The following is an 18,523-nucleotide window of genomic DNA, read 5'->3' as shown; positions in this document are numbered from 1 at the left end:
CCTAACCATGAGACGGTGGGGAACAGCACACACAAGGGTGTCCATCAGTACATCATGGAGATGGATCGAAGACCTGGCGTCATTGTGGGTAAGTTCTCTAATGTGAGATGCTCAAACCCGGTACTGCACCCTAAAAAAGGGCAAAGAACAACAAAACCAGTATATTACTTGAATCAAAATAAAATATTACTATTGGAGATAGAGATCATCTTGATCATTGTTGTTTTAGCACCTGTTCTCCCTGGTGCATACTATCCCAGTGGCCACAGCTACATGCATCAGACCAGCATGCATTCACTGAGGCCAATGCAGCCGACGGCACAACACATGGGAATGGTGAGTCCTCATTTTTCTGCAATTTTATGTAGCATCTATACCATGCTTCATGTTTCTTTTTGAATAAAATGTATTCAGTAATGTAAAATACTTACTTTTAATGCACAAAAACTTGGTCATCAGACTGTGTACAGGGCCCTGTATGACTACACAGCGCAGGATTACGATGAGGTGTCATTCCGGGAGGGTGACATCATTCAGAAAGTGCAGCCGATCGATGAAGGCTGGATGTATGGAACGGTGCAGCGGACGGGGAGGTCTGGCATGCTGCCTGCTAACTATGTAGAGGGCATCCGCTAGTTGTTCCTACATCTCTCACTGAACCTCAAATCAAACACCAAATCTGAATGCTCATTAAATGGCCACAGGTACAACTCTATTTTAATAGTGTGAATTGTTCCACTTTGTGTTTATAATGTTACATTTCTTAATTTTGTTATTCTGAACGTCCAGTGTAAGTGAATGTACTCTACTGTTCAAAAGTTTGTTGTCTAAGATTTTTATTATTATTTATTTTTTAATGATTACTTTTATTCAGCAAGGATGAATTAATTTGATCAAAAGTGACAGTAAAGATTTACATTGCTGTAAAACATTTCTATCTTGATCTTTTAACATTTCTATTCGTCAAAAATGACTAAAAATCACACTTTCTAAAAAAAACTAACATTAGGCAGCACAACTGTTTTCAACATTGATAAAAATAAATGAAATAAATAAAATTCCCACTTTACATCACAGGAATAAATTACATTTTAAAATATTCAAATAGAAAACGGTTACTTTAAAATCTTCTTAGTTCATAATATTACAATTTTACTGTAATTTTTATCAAATAAATGCAGCCTTGTTGAGCATAAGAGACTTCTTTAAAAAACTCTTGCGTCCCAAACTTTGGAAAGGTAGTTTATGTAATGTAATAGTTTTGTACCAACTTTGAAATAAATATTAAATGTACAAGATGTATAGAAGATTGTAAAGAGGATTTTGTCACTTAAATATGAAAGAGAGCATTATTTTTAACAGCATGTTGCCTTGTAAAACATGAATATTTGTGTAAACTGTTCTGCACAATGTAAATTAAATGTTCCACTACATCAAAAACTGCATTAAAACATGATATATTTTACCCACCATCACCATTCAAGCAGTATGACGATAAAAAATTAAGTTTATTAAAAATCATTTTTAATAAACATTAGGTATTTATAATTGTTAAGGGACTGACATTTCGTCAACAACAATTCTCAGCTTCAATACTGGAACCATCAGTCATGTAACGTTTCTGCTATAATCTCAGTTCACCTTCATCTCAACCATATTCATCTTCCTTTCTTCATTTTGGAAACCTTCTCCTTACGCTTTTTCACATGCTTTGGCATTTTATTTTTTCTTTTCTCCCTCTGGCCTTCTTTAACCAATTTCTTTCTTTCCTGAAAGACATAGAAATACCAACTTATTCTCGCAACCCACGGACACAATTCATGTATGGCAACATTTTCGGTTCCTATTAGGTACCTTTCTGTCAATTTGTGCTTCCTCAGTGTGGCTGCCACCCTCCAGTGTGTCCTCCCCTTCTGACTTCTCCTCCTCATCATCTTCATCCTCCTCCTCTCCCTCAGAGCTTGAACTATCACCCTTCGTTGAGTCTTCCAGTATTGAGGGTACCTGTCAAATAATAATAATAATAAAAAAATTCAGCAACAGCATTTTTAATCTGATTTCTCATTGTCATTATGCTTGAGTTTGGCGACGACTGTTGTTTATAGTCTCTGCTTTAATCCTCCACACATGCCACGCAGGCAAAGAAAATTCCAAAGAGACCTAGTGGATGCATTAAAAACAAAAACAAAGGCTGGCCCACATAAGGTGTCTTAAACCTAATGCTTAATCATTAATGCGCCAAATGGTCTTCTTAAAAACAAAAACAGCATTCTCCTCACCATTTGCACACCAGAAAGGTCCTTCCTGAGGCCTGTCACTGTCCGGTAGAGGATCTGTAATGGAAACCAGATCATTTCAACCGAATAGCTCTCAGAGCATTAGTTCATTATTTTTACTTAGGGCAGTGAGACATACATTGTCAGTACTTGTGTCCTCAGAAGCCTCCTCCTTTTTCTTCAACATTGTGTCCACATCCCTCTCATAGTGAGTGACTTCATTAAGTGTGCGTGGAATGTAGGCTTTCTTAAACACCTTTTTTGAGACAGATCCACATGTGAATTGTTAGACAGGGTTCCCACAACAAAAAACTGTGTGTACAAATGTCTCCACAATGACTATCAATAGACAGTCTGGTATATTAAGGGTTTATATATATATACTAGGTATTACAATGTTAGCAAGTGTTTACCAGTGTTATTTGAGTATTATTTATATACTATTACAGTATATTAATACTTTGAATTAGCATTATTCGTTTAGTTTTCATTTTAGTTTTAGTAATTGTAGTGTTTTTCATTTTTATTAGTTTTTTTGCTTTTTATTTAATTTAATTTCAGTTTTAGTACTTCAACTTAAACTTTGGTTAGATAGTTGCCTAGTTGCCAACATTTCTAGTTTTTGTTTGTCTAGGTTAAATTTGTCAAGTTCGAGTTTCCATCTAATATTATTTCTGCCTTTCTGCCTCATTTTAATGAATGAAAATAATTTCTAATAGCTTTAGATTTAATTAACAATAACAACACTGGCTTTTACTCTACACAAGTGTTCACAGAGAGCAATATATGACTATTTCAACTATTTTAAGAGCAGGGCAAAACCAAAAAGAAAAAAAAACTCATATTTACTACAGAAAGACCTTTCAATGACATTTTACATTCAATGTCATTTCCATGACTTTTTCAGGACTGCAAATTACTATTTAAAAATTCAACAACTTTCCATGACAGTGTAAAATCTGGTAGTTTTGGAAAGGGATGCAACTATTGAGAAATGTTAAAAATGAATGCACCTCCTCATCAACTTTGTCCTGATTGGATCTTTCCTCTGCAGTTCTTTCAGATGCTATCTCCATTGCCTGCAGGTAAACCACACAAACACTAAAAAAAACAAAACACTGCAACAAATGTATGTACCCAATCACATCAAGCTTGTCAGAATGCACAAAAAGCCACAAGAAAGAGAAACAGCCTGTTGTTAAAGTGCCCCTATTATGCCATTTTTAAGGTTGCTAATATTGTTTTATGAGTCTCCTAAAACAGGTTTACATGCATGCAAGGTCAAAAAACACGTTAGTTTTCTCAAAAAATAGATTTAATTTTACTTCAGTTCTACATGATTCGTAAACGACTCGTGCGAAGCAGTTCAAAGAATCAGTCTCTCTAAACCCCTCCTTTCCGTGAGCCCTCACTGCTGTGATTGGTCAGATGGCGCAGTCCTTTGTGATTGGCCCAGAGCCGTAGAGATTGTCTCTGGATTGGTCTACCGCGTAGAGCACGTGTCAGAATTGAAACGCCCATTCCCATGACATGACAGCCCTGAGACATGTCAATATATAGAAAAGATGGTTTCAATTGTACCTTACCAATTCGAGCCGCAGTCTGATGATAAATCGGTTGAACTGGCTGATCGACAAGAGACTGATTCGCAAGCACGACTGGAGCAGGCCGTTTCTCAGTGGTAAGTGTCAAGTGTTAACAAGTTTGTGGTAATTATAAGATGTGATAAAACAAATGTACTCTCACAGCGTAGGGTACAGCGTCTTCTCGACATGATGTTAACCACACGGAAATTTTACTGTTTGTGGGCGGGCAAGTTGGTGACAAAACGTGGGAAGACATTATGCAAATGTGTTACTTCTTGACGTAGAGCCGTAACGAGATTTTTGAAGATTTAAGATTCCTGACGACTCGTTTAGGCGATTGCGAGCCGACTCTTTTTTTTTTTTTTGATAGACAATAACTTTGTTTATCGTGCACTGTCGGCGTGATAGTGCAGATAGTTTATGTTCACATACAGCTACATGACACACTACATGAAAGGTAATATTCGAAAAGGCATAATAGGGGCACTTTAAGATTACCCATAATGCATCACTGCAACTCACTGACCTTGTCCAGGTACTGATTAATATTGTCACTTGTGATGGAGGGGTCTGTGATGAACTCAAACAGCTCACGTACAGTCATAACAGCTACATTATGCTTCTGGAAAAAGTCTGAGAGAACCAAAAAAAAAAAAAGAATTAAAAAATATTTGTTGACATTAATATTAATATCTTATCCTATTCAAGGCTGCACATTACCATTGACATTGCTGCAATCTTTGCGAAGAAACTCTAAAGCATGTGGGTGATCGTGCTCAACGGACTGAGAGACGTCAATGATATAAGCATCTCCGTTATGATACCTGCACACCAGAACACATCAATGCTTAATGTTTTCCTACACTTTCCACTGATCACAGTACAACTGAACATCAGCAAACATTAACTGATGCTTAAAAAAACCTTGTGTACATAATATAAAGTCAGCTTACAGCATATTGAACTCGCTAAGGTCAGCATGGACCAGACGAGCATCATTGTACATTATTCTCATATTCTGGATGATCTGTAGGTAGAGTTCCCTGGATTTGGATTCGGACAGGACAGCGTTCTTCAGCAGAGGGGCAGGCCTGGGGAATACACTGGAGTGTCATTTAGGAATATGTTGAAAACTCTGAAACATTGCCATGTTTTGATCAGTTGCCGAGAAGTATGTGTGCATGTGTAAATGGTGAAGGTAAAAGCCCACGTACATGTCATCTCGACCAATGAAGCTCATGACAAGGACGTGACTCCGCAACATGATGGGCTCTGGACTTGGAATCTGTGCGGTCTGTAGTCTTGAGGTAAATGGATCCACATTAGAGACAAAAAACATCATTAAACGTTCATGAAAAAAAGAAAGTAGTAATAATAATAATAATATTCACCTGATCAAGTTTCTCATTTCCTTCTCAGCCCAAGTGCGCACCATTTTCCTAGGATTGCCCTTGCAATAGCCATGGCGGAACCTAAATCCGGACATAGAATTTTCACTATATTTTGACATATTGGACATAGAAATTTGCTGTTTAATGACACACATCAATAAGACTAAATAGGACTAAATGCCTGAACAAAGACATCCATCTTACCTGAATTCCCCGCTGACATATTTATCTCTGTCTTTGAATAATAGAATTGATGTTTTGTATATTTTGATGGCTCTGCTTTCTCCTTTTGCAGTAGTTGCATGGTAGACATTTGCCTGTGGTACAAAATGCAGGAGAGAAAAAAAAAAGAAAAAGAATAGAATAGCAAAAGAAAAAAAGCAACATTAACATTAGTTCTTAGTAAAAAGTCTGATATAAACAAGATCTCAACTCTGCTTTCTCCTTTTGCAGTAGTTGCATGGTAGACATTTGCCTGTGGTACAAAATGCAGGAGAGAAAAAAAAAAGAAAAAAGAATAGAATAGCAAAAGAAAAAAAGCAACATTAACATTAGTTCTTAGTAAAAAGTCTGATATAAACAAGATCTCATGTGTACCAAAAATATAGCAATTGATCATTTTATTCTATTCAACCAGACAAACTAGGGTTATAATAGTTACCTAAATTATTTTTCATTACTTGAAATAAAATAAAAAATTAACTGAAATAAAACAATTTATAAAAAACATGTCTCATATTCAACCTCAAGTACTAAAATAACAAAGAATAAATGAACTAAAACTAATAAACAGATCAATTACACTAAAATAACATTAAAACAAACTTGCCTCTTTGCCTGTGCTGATACAGCCATTGATCTCTGAAAAGACGCCTCTGCTGAGCATTTTAAACAGAATCATACGTGTACGGGGGTCCAAAACCTGTACAGTCACATTAAAATATCACACTGAATAATGCACCAATCACAACACAGGAGCTCAAGTGAAATCAAAACCAATAAATCTTGAGCAAACAACACACCTGTTCAACAGTAGCTCTGTCGGATTTGTCCTTTACCCGAAAACTGCAAAAAATGTATGCGGTTTTTAAGATTAAAAGACTTCAACTTGAACGGAAATCATGTCTGTTATACGCTGTTACTTCTAACTAAAAAATAAAACTATAACTATTAACAATACTTTTTGTTAATTGAAAAGCTGAAGTAAAATATACAAATATTAGATGAAAAACTTTTGTTTTATTTTTAATTTTCTTTTAATTACTAAAACTGAATTAAAAATAAATTAAAAGCCAAATATAAATACATACAAAAAAAAACACCAATAAAAACGACAAAAGCACATGATAAAATTACTTAAGCTAAAACTAAAAAATATATACAAATAAAATCTAATTCAAACTACTATCAAATACTATTATAGTATATAAATAATACTAAAATAAGATTACATACGTGTCTGCTTCCCTCTGCTTTTGCATCACAGTGACTTTATTGATCACAGAATCAGCATAGCTCAGTCTATCTGTGAAACATAGATACTTAAATCAGAAAAAGCACAACTTTTAAACCAGAAAAAGTAAAGCTTTTAGCGCATTTTCTCAATATAAGTTTTGATTCATTAATAATAAGCTTACCAAGGTTTATTTTGTTTTCAAATTTCCTCAGGACTTTGTCTGATGGGGTGGACATCTTTGAGGACTTATTATTAGAATTTTGACGATTAGCCTGGTGAAAAAACCCCACATATAACTCTATTGTAATTTAAACTACACAAATTCTTAGAAACACTGGCCTTGCACAATCCTTGCATAATTATTTATTTATGTTTTAAGGCCATATCAGCAACAACGGCTATATTCATGGCAACATTAACAGTATCATTTCAATATACAATATCATTACAATAATATAACATTTTCTTAAGAAACAATCATTATACAAAAACATACAAGAAACAATAGTACTGATCCTTCCATAATGAATACCTGTGGATTATTTCCAGTCCTCATGGCAGTGTAGCGTTTTGTGAAGTCTCCTCCTCCTGATTCATTCCAATCCCATTCATCGTCCTCTTCCTCATCTTCCTCATCATCATCATAGTCCTCCTCATTTTCGAAGGTCTGTAAAGTGACTTCATGGAGTGGGTTCTCCAGGGAGGGCTTGTCAGGGACGTGATTGATTTCAGCCTCACTGTGAAATACCATACTGTGTAAACTTAACCCATTTAGCATTTGTTATCCAAAATGTTTTATTAATATGATTTGCTGGTGTAATGAGTCACAATAATTCCAGTTTGCCTCTCTGAAAATATGAAACATATCCTGTCATAATAAACATACAGCTACCATACATGGTATGGTACACAAATCACTGATCTATGAATGTTTGTTCTCTATTATAGATCAGTGGCTGGTACACATACTGTTTTGGTGTGTATATATCAGTATATTATTGTTATTCATGATCGTGGAACCCTGTGATATGACTGACAACATGCTTCTAACAATTGAACCTAATGTAGTTTCATACCTTCCCTCGTCCGCGTCTTCAAACTGCCCGGGTACAACCGGATACATCGCGGTGCTCTAATTTGAAATGTCGGAATCCTTAAAATATATCTTAACAAAAAAAGAGAATGTAAAGGAACTGACCAAACACTGTCAAAACACGCTTACATACCAACAGCACGCACGCACGCACACCAGCGACTTCTTACTTCCGGCAACGTGGGTAAGAGCGCTGCGAAGGGTCAACGAGCGAATTCGTAACGGCAAGTCATACATTGATTTTCAGAAGGCTTTCAGAAGATCCATGCATTTTTGTACTTCTTAAAAGATATACTGTTGATATCAAACGTAAACAAAATTAGATTTAACAGGGGTTGTTTTTTTATGCGAGTGGTGCATTTGGGGGGTTGCCAGGCTGTTCTGGGTATTACCAGGTTGTTCTGTTCATAATCTTAATATTATGAGTTACTAATAATATTAAATATAAATACTATAATAATACAATATTCATGTTAATATTATAGAAAAGTTTTAATTGAGAAAAAATGTAGACAGAGAAAATAGAATGAATTTCTCACTCTTTCTTAGTGAGCATTTATTGATTGGATGTTTTATTCGCTTTACAGGGTTGAACAGCAAGGTGAAAAAGGCAAAAAAATCACTGAGTTGTCTGCATCTGAATTGATCTGACAAATATTTGCAATCCATCTGACAAACATGGTCACTGATTATGATAGCGTAATAAATTACAATACCAATTTTTGCAGAAAAGTTTTGGTACAATTAAGGCTAAGGCATACTTTGACCAAATTCAGTCAAATGCTTAAATGTAGTGTAGTGAACAGAGTTTGAACTGTATACACCAGACAGATTACACAGAAAGATGGTGGTTTTGAAAACCCCCTGAGAAAGAGAATAACTGAGAAATTCAAATTAGATTAACATGCAAAATCAATATTTTTATAACTATATTGTCACACCCATCAAATTATACTCTATGGTTCAATGCTCTCAAATGAATGGATAGTTGAAGTGGTTGAAGGTTTCATTAGCTGACAAGCAAAAAGACACACAAAAGAGATAATAATCTAAAGCATTTGAATGTACAAAGAATCTGAAAACATACAGAACCTCACAATCTCAAAATTCAACAACATTCATCTTTTGGATTCTCCTCGTTGCAGAAATTGGATTCTACATGGCTTTTCAAAATGACAACCACACGCTTTAGACTGATCAATAAATACCTGCATAGCATGTTCAGTGTTTTCGATCCATATATCTGGGCGCACACACACACACACTTGTACAAATTTACAAGTACAAACATCATTACACTCACACAAAAAAGAAAACGTTTTTAACTTTCAACAAATATAAAGGCCAGTTCATTTACAATGTTTAAATTGGTTTTAAATCCAAAGACTCACAGCTTTCAAAATGAATCAAACTAGCAAACATTTTGCCACTGAGAGGACTTCAGCCAAATTGACTAAATCTCAAATGAAGTGTTGTGTTGGGCTTCAGGGGTTATCCAAGTCACTCTATTGCAACAACTAGTGTAAAACTGTATTTCTGTTTTGTTTTGTTTCAGGGAAGATTGAAATCCTTTCTACATAAACCAGTATGAGGGATACTTTTTAGATGCCTTTTTAGATACTTTTAGAACCGATATCTACCAGATAAATTGATTTTTAGTGTGAACACCAGTGTTGAAGTCAATCCTTGGGAGATTTCCAGTACAAACACAAAACCAAGGAGGCAAACACAAATCACACTTTAAAGATACATATAATGTACTCTGAATCACACTGACATTAAATACATACTGCTTGACTCTCAGAAGCACTCTTCTCTCTGATGCACAGGCCTTATGATAGGATACTTCACACTACGCCACCAGAAGGCACTGCTTCAAGCTTTCCAGCCATTTATACTGTCTGCATCATTTGTCAATGAGACTCAAAGATGGAGGATAATATACAAAGAACAGGCAAATATTGCCGATAAACTGATTGGCTGATGATCACCCAAAATAAAAATGACAGAGCTAAACAGCAATTTTATCCAAAATGTGTATTCAGCCAATCTTGATAATGAAAATGAGTCAGGCACTTCAGCTCTCACACAGAAACTGACTTAAGAATAATACAATTTAATGCTGATATATAAAACTTCTGTTCATCATACAAATGCTTCTAATTTATTGATATAAAGTCTTTATATGATTCATTAAAAATCATATAAATAGGATTAAAATTGCTACTGTCCTGTTATGTGTTGATCCAGATCTTTAGAAAAAAAGCATTAAGGCATCAAGAGAAGAATCACTGTGCTTCAGAAACTGTTCTCCAGTCTGCATCTGTCATGCATACTGTATAAGACAAATATCGGCAAAAGCCAGGCTTTGTAACTCCTAGTGTTTGTGGAAGTTTGATAAGCTATGGCACAAAATCAACAGTGAATTTTCTCTTCACTGATCGGGTGTCTCCATCACTTCCTGAGCTGCTATACAGCTATGGACACTGATTTTTGCATGTTCTGGGTCACAGCCTGATTGGCCCTCTACTGAGGCAACTAACGTTTGATGCTCCTCCTGTTCAGCCCCATCTGACTGAGGTTCTTTGTCAGGTTCTTCAGCAGATTCCATCTCCACGGATGTATCTTCAGGGTGCTGCTTCTCCTTAATTTCCTCCATGTGTCCTTCGCTCTCTTCTTCTTGGGGTGCTCCTGCTTTTTCACATTCATTCTCACTCTGGATTGGAGCTGTTGCTTCACTTTGACTTCCAGATGAACATCTGACCTCTTTTCCCTCCAGCATTTCTCCATTATCTTTTTCTCCATCCATTTCTTCATTAATTTCTGCCTCATCTGTCCCTTTTTCATCTGTGGGTTTCTGGTGGACGCGTTGATGCCTCACCAGACTGTGCTTCAGGGTGAAGGTGCGATGACAGGTTTGGCACTTATAAGGTCGCTCACCTACAACAAAAAGGTTCATTTTAGATGCATCAACTTCATATTTGTTTTTTTGTTTTTATTGGAAGGTATATTTTATTAAAGGGGTCATAGGATGCCCATTTTCCACAAGTTGATATGATTCTTTAGGGTCTTGATGAAAAGTCTGTAACAGTTTGGTTAAAATGTTTCAATGGTAGTGTAAAAAACACCTTTAAAAAAAAAAAACAGTTTTGTAGCATTTTCCTTTAAATGTTAATGAGCTCTGCTGACCCCGCCCCTCTCTTCTGAGTCGCTCTCTGAGGGCCTGTTTTTGTGACGTCACACAGACAGGCATCTGAGATCGGCTCGATTTGAGAGAGGGGTAAAGATTTGAGCAGATTAAAAAAAACACTGGGTAGATCTTTATCATTTTAGGGTGGTTGTGTACACACACTGCCAACACACATTTCAGTTCAAACAACTTGTAAAAGTGCATGCATATGCATCACATGACCCCTTTAATAAATCATGGACCGTAAATAATAACAATAAAAGGCTCCTGATCTTACCAGTATGTGAGCGCATGTGTCTGGTCAGGTCTTGCAGGCTCCAGAAACGTTTGCTGCACACAGCACAGATCTTCTTCCTTTTATCGGTTTTGCCTCCAGCCGGGACGTCCTCCTCTTCCAAAGCCCTGAGCTCTGAGGAAGCAGCCTCTTCTTCATCATCACTCATCTCTTCCCTCTCCTTCTCCTCCTCATCGGCACCACTTTCCACACAGCTGCTGTTCTCGTCCTTTTCATCATCTTCTAACTTTGCATCCTGCTCCATCTCCTTTCTGGGTGATGTGACTGGGCTTTGAGGAGCAGGTTGGCGTCTTCCCTTTTTGCCTCCATCCTCTGGCTGGACCTCCTGAATGTGAGTTTTCTGGTGCCGGCTGAGAGTGGCTGCATGGCGAAAGGTCTTCTTGCAGGACACACAGGTGTGGGGGAACTCATCCGGTGGAGAAACTGGTTCAGCTGTTGATTTAGGCTGGTGCTGCTCCACTCCAGAAAGCTTGAAGTCTACAAGCATTTTAGCGAGGTTCATATCAAGACTGTTATTGCTTTGAGAGTCATCATCATTATTTTCTACTCTCTCAGGGTGTGTTTGGTTTGAGTCTGAGCTGCTGTCTGTTTGTTCAGTGGCTGATTGTCCTGTTTGTTCTGGTGCTTGTTCCGGAGATGAAGCTCTCTCCTCTTGTTTGGGGTTGACAGAGCTCAGATCCACAATATCTCTGGCTACAGGAGGTTCTGTGTCAGATCCACTCTCTTCTAAGACAAGAAAAGCTTGTTAAGCAAAGCATTTGTCAAGCATTTGGAAAAAATATGAACTGAACTGATCTTACTTCATATAGTATACTGTATATGCAAGACCATTAGGGCTACAAAATAATATATAAGATAATGGTTCTGACCAATAGTGCCAGTGCTTCCTTGGGATCCTTCATCAGCCTTAGGTTTGGGTGGAGATCCACTGTTTTGAAGAGTCCGATTAGATATTCCATGTTTGCGGAGCAGGTGGCGCTCACAGTTTGACTTGGTGGAGAAGAATGACTCACACTGAGGACAAGGGTATGGCTTCTGACCTGTGAAATCAATGCACAAAACTGTAACACCCTGAAGAGAGAAACAAAACATTATTGACTCAAATACATTGGATCAAAGAAAAAGTTAATATATACGTTACATAATAAATGTAAAAGTTTGGGGTCGGTAAGATTATTTATTGTTTTTGAAAGAAGTCTCTAATGCTCACTATTTCACTATGTCTTCACTATAAATACAGTAAAAAGAATAATACTGTGAAATATTATTACAACTTAAAATAACTGTTTTCTATTTGAATATATTTTAAAATGTAATTTATTTCTGTGATTGCTGAATTTTCAGCAGTCATTACTCCAGTTTTCAGTGTCAGATGATCCTTCAGAAATCATTCTCATATGCTGATTTGGTGCGCAAGAAACATTTCAATGTTGAAAACGAGAGTGGCTGCATGGCGAAAGGTCTTCTTGCAGGACACACAGGTGTGGGGGAACTCATCCGGTGGAGAAACTGGTTCAGCTGTTGATTTAGGCTGGTGCTGCTCCACTCCAGAAAGCTTGAAGTCTACAAGCATTTTAGCGAGGTTCATATCAAGACTGTTATTGCTTTGAGAGTCATCATCATTATTTTCTACTCTCTCAGGGTGTGTTTGGTTTGAGTCTGAGCTGCTGTCTGTTTGTTCAGTGGCTGATTGTCCTGTTTGTTCTGGTGCTTGTTCCGGAGATGAAGCTCTCTCCTCTTGTTTGGGGTTGACAGAGCTCAGATCCACAATATCTCTGGCTACAGGAGGTTCTGTGTCAGATCCACTCTCTTCTAAGACAAGAAAAGCTTGTTAAGCAAAGCATTTGTCAAGCATTTGGAAAAAATATGAACTGAACTGATCTTACTTCATATAGTATACTGTATATGCAAGACCATTAGGGCTACAAAATAATATATAAGATAATGGTTCTGACCAATAGTGCCAGTGCTTCCTTGGGATCCTTCATCAGCCTTAGGTTTGGGTGGAGATCCACTGTTTTGAAGAGTCCGATTAGATATTCCATGTTTGCGGAGCAGGTGGCGCTCACAGTTTGACTTGGTGGAGAAGAATGACTCACACTGAGGACAAGGGTATGGCTTCTGACCTGTGAAATCAATGCACAAAACTGTAACACCCTGAAGAGAGAAACAAAACATTATTGACTCAAATACATTGGATCAAAGAAAAAGTTAATATATACGTTACATAATAAATGTAAAAGTTTGGGGTCGGTAAGATTATTTATTGTTTTTGAAAGAAGTCTCTAATGCTCACTATTTCACTATGTCTTCACTATAAATACAGTAAAAAGAATAATACTGTGAAATATTATTACAACTTAAAATAACTGTTTTCTATTTGAATATATTTTAAAATGTAATTTATTTCTGTGATTGCTGAATTTTCAGCAGTCATTACTCCAGTTTTCAGTGTCAGATGATCCTTCAGAAATCATTCTCATATGCTGATTTGGTGCGCAAGAAACATTTCAATGTTGAAAACAGTTGTGCTGCTTAATATTTTTGTGGAAACCATAATACATTTTTTAGGATTCTTTGATAAATAAACTAAGAAAGTTAAAAACAGCATTTATCAAAAACAGAATTATTTTGTTACATTAAACATGTTTTTACGGTCACTGTTGATCAATTTAATGCATCCTTGCTGACAAAAAGTATTAATTTCTTTAAAAAAAAGACTCCAAACAGTAGTGTAAACCATTATAGACAGTGAATGAATTTCAAATCTTACCAACTTCAGCATGTTTGTTCACTCTGCATTACTGTGAGGATTATCTAAGATCTATATAGAGTCTGAAATGGTTGAAGAACAATTCCAGCTAAATGGCTGACAAATGAAATAGTGTACAACATTTAACACATTCTGTAACCTCCACTTTCTTAAGAATGGTATGTAGCTCACTGTATTGTAGGACAGAGTAAATAAAGTGCTGTATGGCATAATTTATGAATTGTAAACAGTGTCTCACCTGTGTGTGTTAACATATGCCTTTGCAATGAGCTGGCCCAAGGGAACAGACGTGGGCAGTATGGGCAGGTCATTTTCTGCACTGAATTCGAATAAGCGTTCTTCTTTCCTTTGTTCTGTGAAGGTTTCTTTGGCTTATCCTCTCGTCCCTCTTTTGCCTCCTCATTGACGGACTGCTTCTCTTTCTCCTCCTTCATTGGCTCCATCTGACTGGGTTGTAAGTAGGGGCTGAATTTATTTGAGTCAGTGGTAGCTAGCATTTTCTCCACACTGGGAAACTCGCCACTTGACTCCAGGTCGATGCCACAGCCTGCTGGTGTTCTCGGATCACAGATCTCCTCCTGAAACGGTCTCTTCTTGCCTCTCTTCTTTGAGTTATCAGAAGAGCCATTTTGAATGGAATCCAGTTTGGTGGTGCTTAAGGGACCCTTCTTCTCACTTAGTGTATTAAAATCCATTGCACTAACACTGTTTTTGCCATCTATTCCTGTTTCGATCAACACTGGAGTAGCTGACACAGATGAGATGATCTGCGCAATGGAGGCCAGTGGTGCCATTTCAGTACTGGAAACCGAAGATGGTTTGGGTAGCAATGGCTTTAAGCGAGTAAAAGGCTTAGTAAGGTCACTGGACAGAGCAGAGGCCAGGCTTGAAATGGAGACTGGGAGAGCTGCAAGAAGACCAGGGGTCGTTTCCAGGGTGTGTTCTTTCTTGATGTCTTGATGATTCAGAGATATGCTCTGAGGCAGTTCTTTCATCATTCTCTTCATCTCAGGATCCTTAGGTATCGAGAGATCAATGGGCTCCATAGAGCAGTCGTTAAACAGAGGAGATGCTGTTCCTTCAAGTTTAACATTTGAGGCAATCGTTTTTTGAGATTTGCTAGAGAAATCTAAAGGCTGGTCCTGGTCCTCAACAGGTCCAGAGAAAGGACCTACATTCTGAGGAATGGTGCTGTTAACCAGCCCATTTGAGGTTGGAGGGTTGGCTTGAGTGGTGGCCTCTCCTCCAACCGGTACAAGACTTTTGATGTGTTCTTCAATTTCCCTTTCTGGAACATCTGGGTGGTGTTTCAGCAAATGGTGAATACAGTTCCTTTTGGCGAGAAACGCCGCTCCACATTGCTTACACTCAAATGGCTTCCGCTGACATCCATTGTGCGTTCGCAGGTGAATCTGAAGTGCTCTGTAATTCTTAAGGTCCTGCCCACAAAATCGACAAGATGTGTTACCGGCACCGGCTGTATCAAGGAGGTCTAGTGTGCTGCCTCCAATTACACCACTTACACTAGAGGAGGTGGTTACATATTCAATGTTTTTCTCTATGTCTTTGCGGGTGTTCTTCATGTGTTTCTTGCGCAAATGACGCTCACAGTTGGCCTTCACAGTGAAAGGGTAGTGACAGAGGCGGCAGATGTATGGCCGCTCACCGCTATGTGTTCTGAAATGTCGAATCAGCGTCGCTTTGTCAGGAGCGGCGTAGCTACAAATGGTGCATTGGTACGGTGACGCTCCCAGATGGTGACGCATATGAGCCTGGAGGCCACCTAAGAAAGAAAAAACTTCTTTGCAGAACCGACAAGGGTACTCGGTCTTGGCTGTCTTCTTGCCCACAACTCTCGATTCTTTCTCTTTGCCGTCAAACTCCTCTTGCTTTCCAGTTTCATATGAGATTATCGTGTTTCCTATGACATCTGGCCCTAGTTGAGTAGTCTCCCAGTTGGTAGGAGAGGACGAGGTTGAGGACGAAGTGGAGGCTGATGACTGTCTGGCAGTTCTCACTTGTTGACCTGTTTGGGGTGGAAGGCTAGGACTGATATTGCCCGATGAGGCCTGTTGGGCATTCATGATGGGCGGAGGGGGTGTGGAGGCACCCATGCTGGATCGAGGAGTGATTAAGGGCTTTTGCTTCAGAGAAGCAATCTGTTTGGGGTCCACCTGCAGAGGACTGCCCAGACCTTTGGCAAGCAAGGACAAAGACATCTGAGGTGGCACAGAGGCTGCAAGCTTAAGGATTTGTTCAATGTCTGCCAGCTCCACCGCAGCTTGACCACTTATTGGGACAAACATACCACTACTGACGACACCATGGAGCGGCTGTAGAGACAGGACGCCGAGGGCGGCATTCTTGTTCACGGCTTGAAGTGAGACGGGTTCCAAAATTGAGATGCTGGGATCACTGCTGCTTTCTTGAGGTAGATTTGTTGAAGGTGTCTCAACATGAATGAAGCGAATGCTGTCTAAAATTTTCTGTTGAATTTGCTCTTCTGATTTCTCTGGCTTGACCAAGGAGGAGCGTTGGAGACCCAGGCACTCCATAAAACAGTTTTTCCCATCTGAACTGGTTCTATCAACATGTGATACTAGTTCATTGACCTCCTTGGAATCCGTGAAATGGGAGTTAACTTTGGGTGCATCCATAACATCATCTGCATTATGTTCCTGAGGTTCAGTGCAGGTGTCTGCACTACATTTGTGTGAGGATTTGTGGAGACAAAGAGACTGCTGAATAGGGAAGGCCTTGTTGCAGTCCTCACAAACAAATTTGTGGAACTTGCTAGAGCATCTGCGCAAATTAGTCTCACACCAGACCTGAATAAATAAAACAAATGATCTTCTGTCATCATCCAAAAAAGGAATAAAGTGATTCTTTCCTATGTAATGTATTTACAAGTCTTTACCTGTGCAATTTGGGGAAATTTCTGACAGCTGAAGTCAATGAAAGCCAAGTCACCAAACCCCAGAGGGATAGAGGGGTTATTCTGAATAAAGGGTCGTCCAGAGGGGTCAGTGGGAAGCTGCTTATGAATGACGGTGTTATGACGCAGAAGACCACGATGTGTGCGAAAGGTAATGCAACAAATGTTACACCTAGGATTAGAAGAAACAGTCAGAAACAGTAAATATATTACATATATATACACAGAAATACAACGTCCTAAGCCTACCTGAGTGTAGTGTCAGGATGTGTGTCTATGTGTGTTTCCAGATCATATTTACAGTTGAATGTCTTAAAGCAGATGGGACAATGAAGAATCTCTTCTTCACTCTTAACAGAATCATCCTCTCCAGACTTTTGTGTCAACATCACCTAAACACAAGACAGATTGTTTGCATATAACTTCAGAAGTACAGGCACAATAAATTCCAAAAGTCATTTAAACTCTGACTGTTTTCACTGAAAAACCTTTTTAACTGGTGGCTCCTCAGCCTGCTCCACTTCATCCTCTACATTAGGCTTCCTCTTAGGGAGTCGTCGACGGGTGTTTAGTTGGGAAGAACTGGATGGAGGAATACTGTTTGCATCTTTTTCATGAATTTTTATGTGCCTGCAGAAATACATAACCAGTCATTTCAGGCCATGTTCTGTCTATTAACAATCATCATAAAAAAAAGAGAAATTAAAATGCTTTATTACGCAAAATTCATAGGTGCTCCTTACTGACTTACATTTGTGTTTACTGTACTGTAAACTGCATTTGAGCATTTGAGGTGTTTGAGGGGAAAAAACAAACAAAAATGAGTGCTGTCAAAATTAATGTGTTATGCATGCAATACATTTTTTTTTTCAGTTTAACGCGTTAAAAATATTTAAAGCAATTAACGCAGGGGCGGAGCTTGGGTTGGCCCCCCCACTCACAACTGCTGCTTCTGTCTCTTTTTTCTGTATAGAAGATCAACATATACAATTTTAAATTTAAAATGAGCTGTTTTAATCGTAACCCAGTAAAATGACTACTATAAAATGACTGTTAAAATAATCAGGGTTCATTTAAATCTTTAACCTCATCCATGTAAAACGTTCTCTGTTTTCATCTTGATGTGATGGCACCAGGGCCACTGGAATACTTCAATAATTAATGCAAAATACAGAGGGGAGTGACTAGGTGGGGTAAATGCAATTATATGGCCAGCAGAGGTCAGAGGTAATGTGTGGAGGCAAAGTGCTGGGAGTTGCATTACGACATGCTGGAACGTGTGCACCCCTCACCCTCCTACACTTTCACAGAAACAAACCCACCTTTCAGGTTCAACCAGATACAAGGCCCCTGATGCTTATGTGCAGCTGTGTTTCATTGAAAATGGTTGACCGTCTATATACGGTGTGCACATTTTCTAATTAATGTGTTTGCATTGTGGTGTGTACAGTTAATGGTGATGCACTGAGTGTATGGACCTGCAAAGGGAGGATAAATGTCAGCAGACCCAGTGGTAAGATTCTTGTTT

General features: G+C 38.3%; 2 protein-coding genes across 2 annotated transcripts in view; both read right to left on the bottom strand.

The window, feature by feature from the left end:
- Positions 1-1,489: 1,489 nt before the first annotated feature.
- LOC107589821 (serine/threonine-protein kinase RIO1-like) lies at positions 1,490-8,015 on the bottom strand. Its single transcript, XM_016278361.1, has 18 exons — positions 7,936-8,015; positions 7,786-7,841; positions 7,242-7,446; positions 6,891-6,981; positions 6,709-6,778; positions 6,276-6,318; positions 6,083-6,175; positions 5,458-5,570; positions 5,254-5,334; positions 5,077-5,163; positions 4,816-4,953; positions 4,583-4,686; positions 4,389-4,495; positions 3,290-3,355; positions 2,416-2,532; positions 2,280-2,333; positions 1,855-2,004; positions 1,490-1,769 (listed from the first exon to the last, which is right to left on the bottom strand). The coding sequence occupies exons 2-18, from the start codon at positions 7,830-7,832 to the stop codon at positions 1,659-1,661; spliced, it is 1,677 nt and encodes a 558-aa protein (XP_016133847.1). The 5' UTR covers positions 7,833-7,841; positions 7,936-8,015; the 3' UTR covers positions 1,490-1,658.
- A 331-nt stretch (positions 8,016-8,346) lies between these two features.
- Positions 8,347-18,523, bottom strand: part of LOC107589881 (ras-responsive element-binding protein 1-like) — a 14,885-nt gene continuing 4,708 nt past the window's right edge. The window contains exons 4-11 of the mRNA XM_016278456.1: positions 17,484-17,625; positions 17,245-17,387; positions 16,978-17,167; positions 14,299-16,888; positions 13,243-13,413; positions 12,884-13,099; positions 11,270-11,830; positions 8,347-10,742 (exon numbers count right to left, since the gene is read on the bottom strand). Coding sequence (XP_016133942.1) covers positions 10,237-10,742; positions 11,270-11,830; positions 12,884-13,099; positions 13,243-13,413; positions 14,299-16,888; positions 16,978-17,167; positions 17,245-17,387; positions 17,484-17,625 — 4,519 coding nt within the window. The 3' untranslated portion in view covers positions 8,347-10,236. The remainder of the gene's footprint in view (positions 10,743-11,269; positions 11,831-12,883; positions 13,100-13,242; positions 13,414-14,298; positions 16,889-16,977; positions 17,168-17,244; positions 17,388-17,483; positions 17,626-18,523) is intronic.

The sequence above is a fragment of the Sinocyclocheilus grahami genome, unplaced genomic scaffold (assembly GCF_001515645.1).
Source record: "Sinocyclocheilus grahami isolate Dianchi unplaced genomic scaffold, SAMN03320097.WGS_v1.1 scaffold121.1, whole genome shotgun sequence".
Taxonomy (NCBI): domain Eukaryota; kingdom Metazoa; phylum Chordata; class Actinopteri; order Cypriniformes; family Cyprinidae; genus Sinocyclocheilus; species Sinocyclocheilus grahami.
This window is presented reverse-complemented; position numbering and strand designations above follow the sequence as displayed.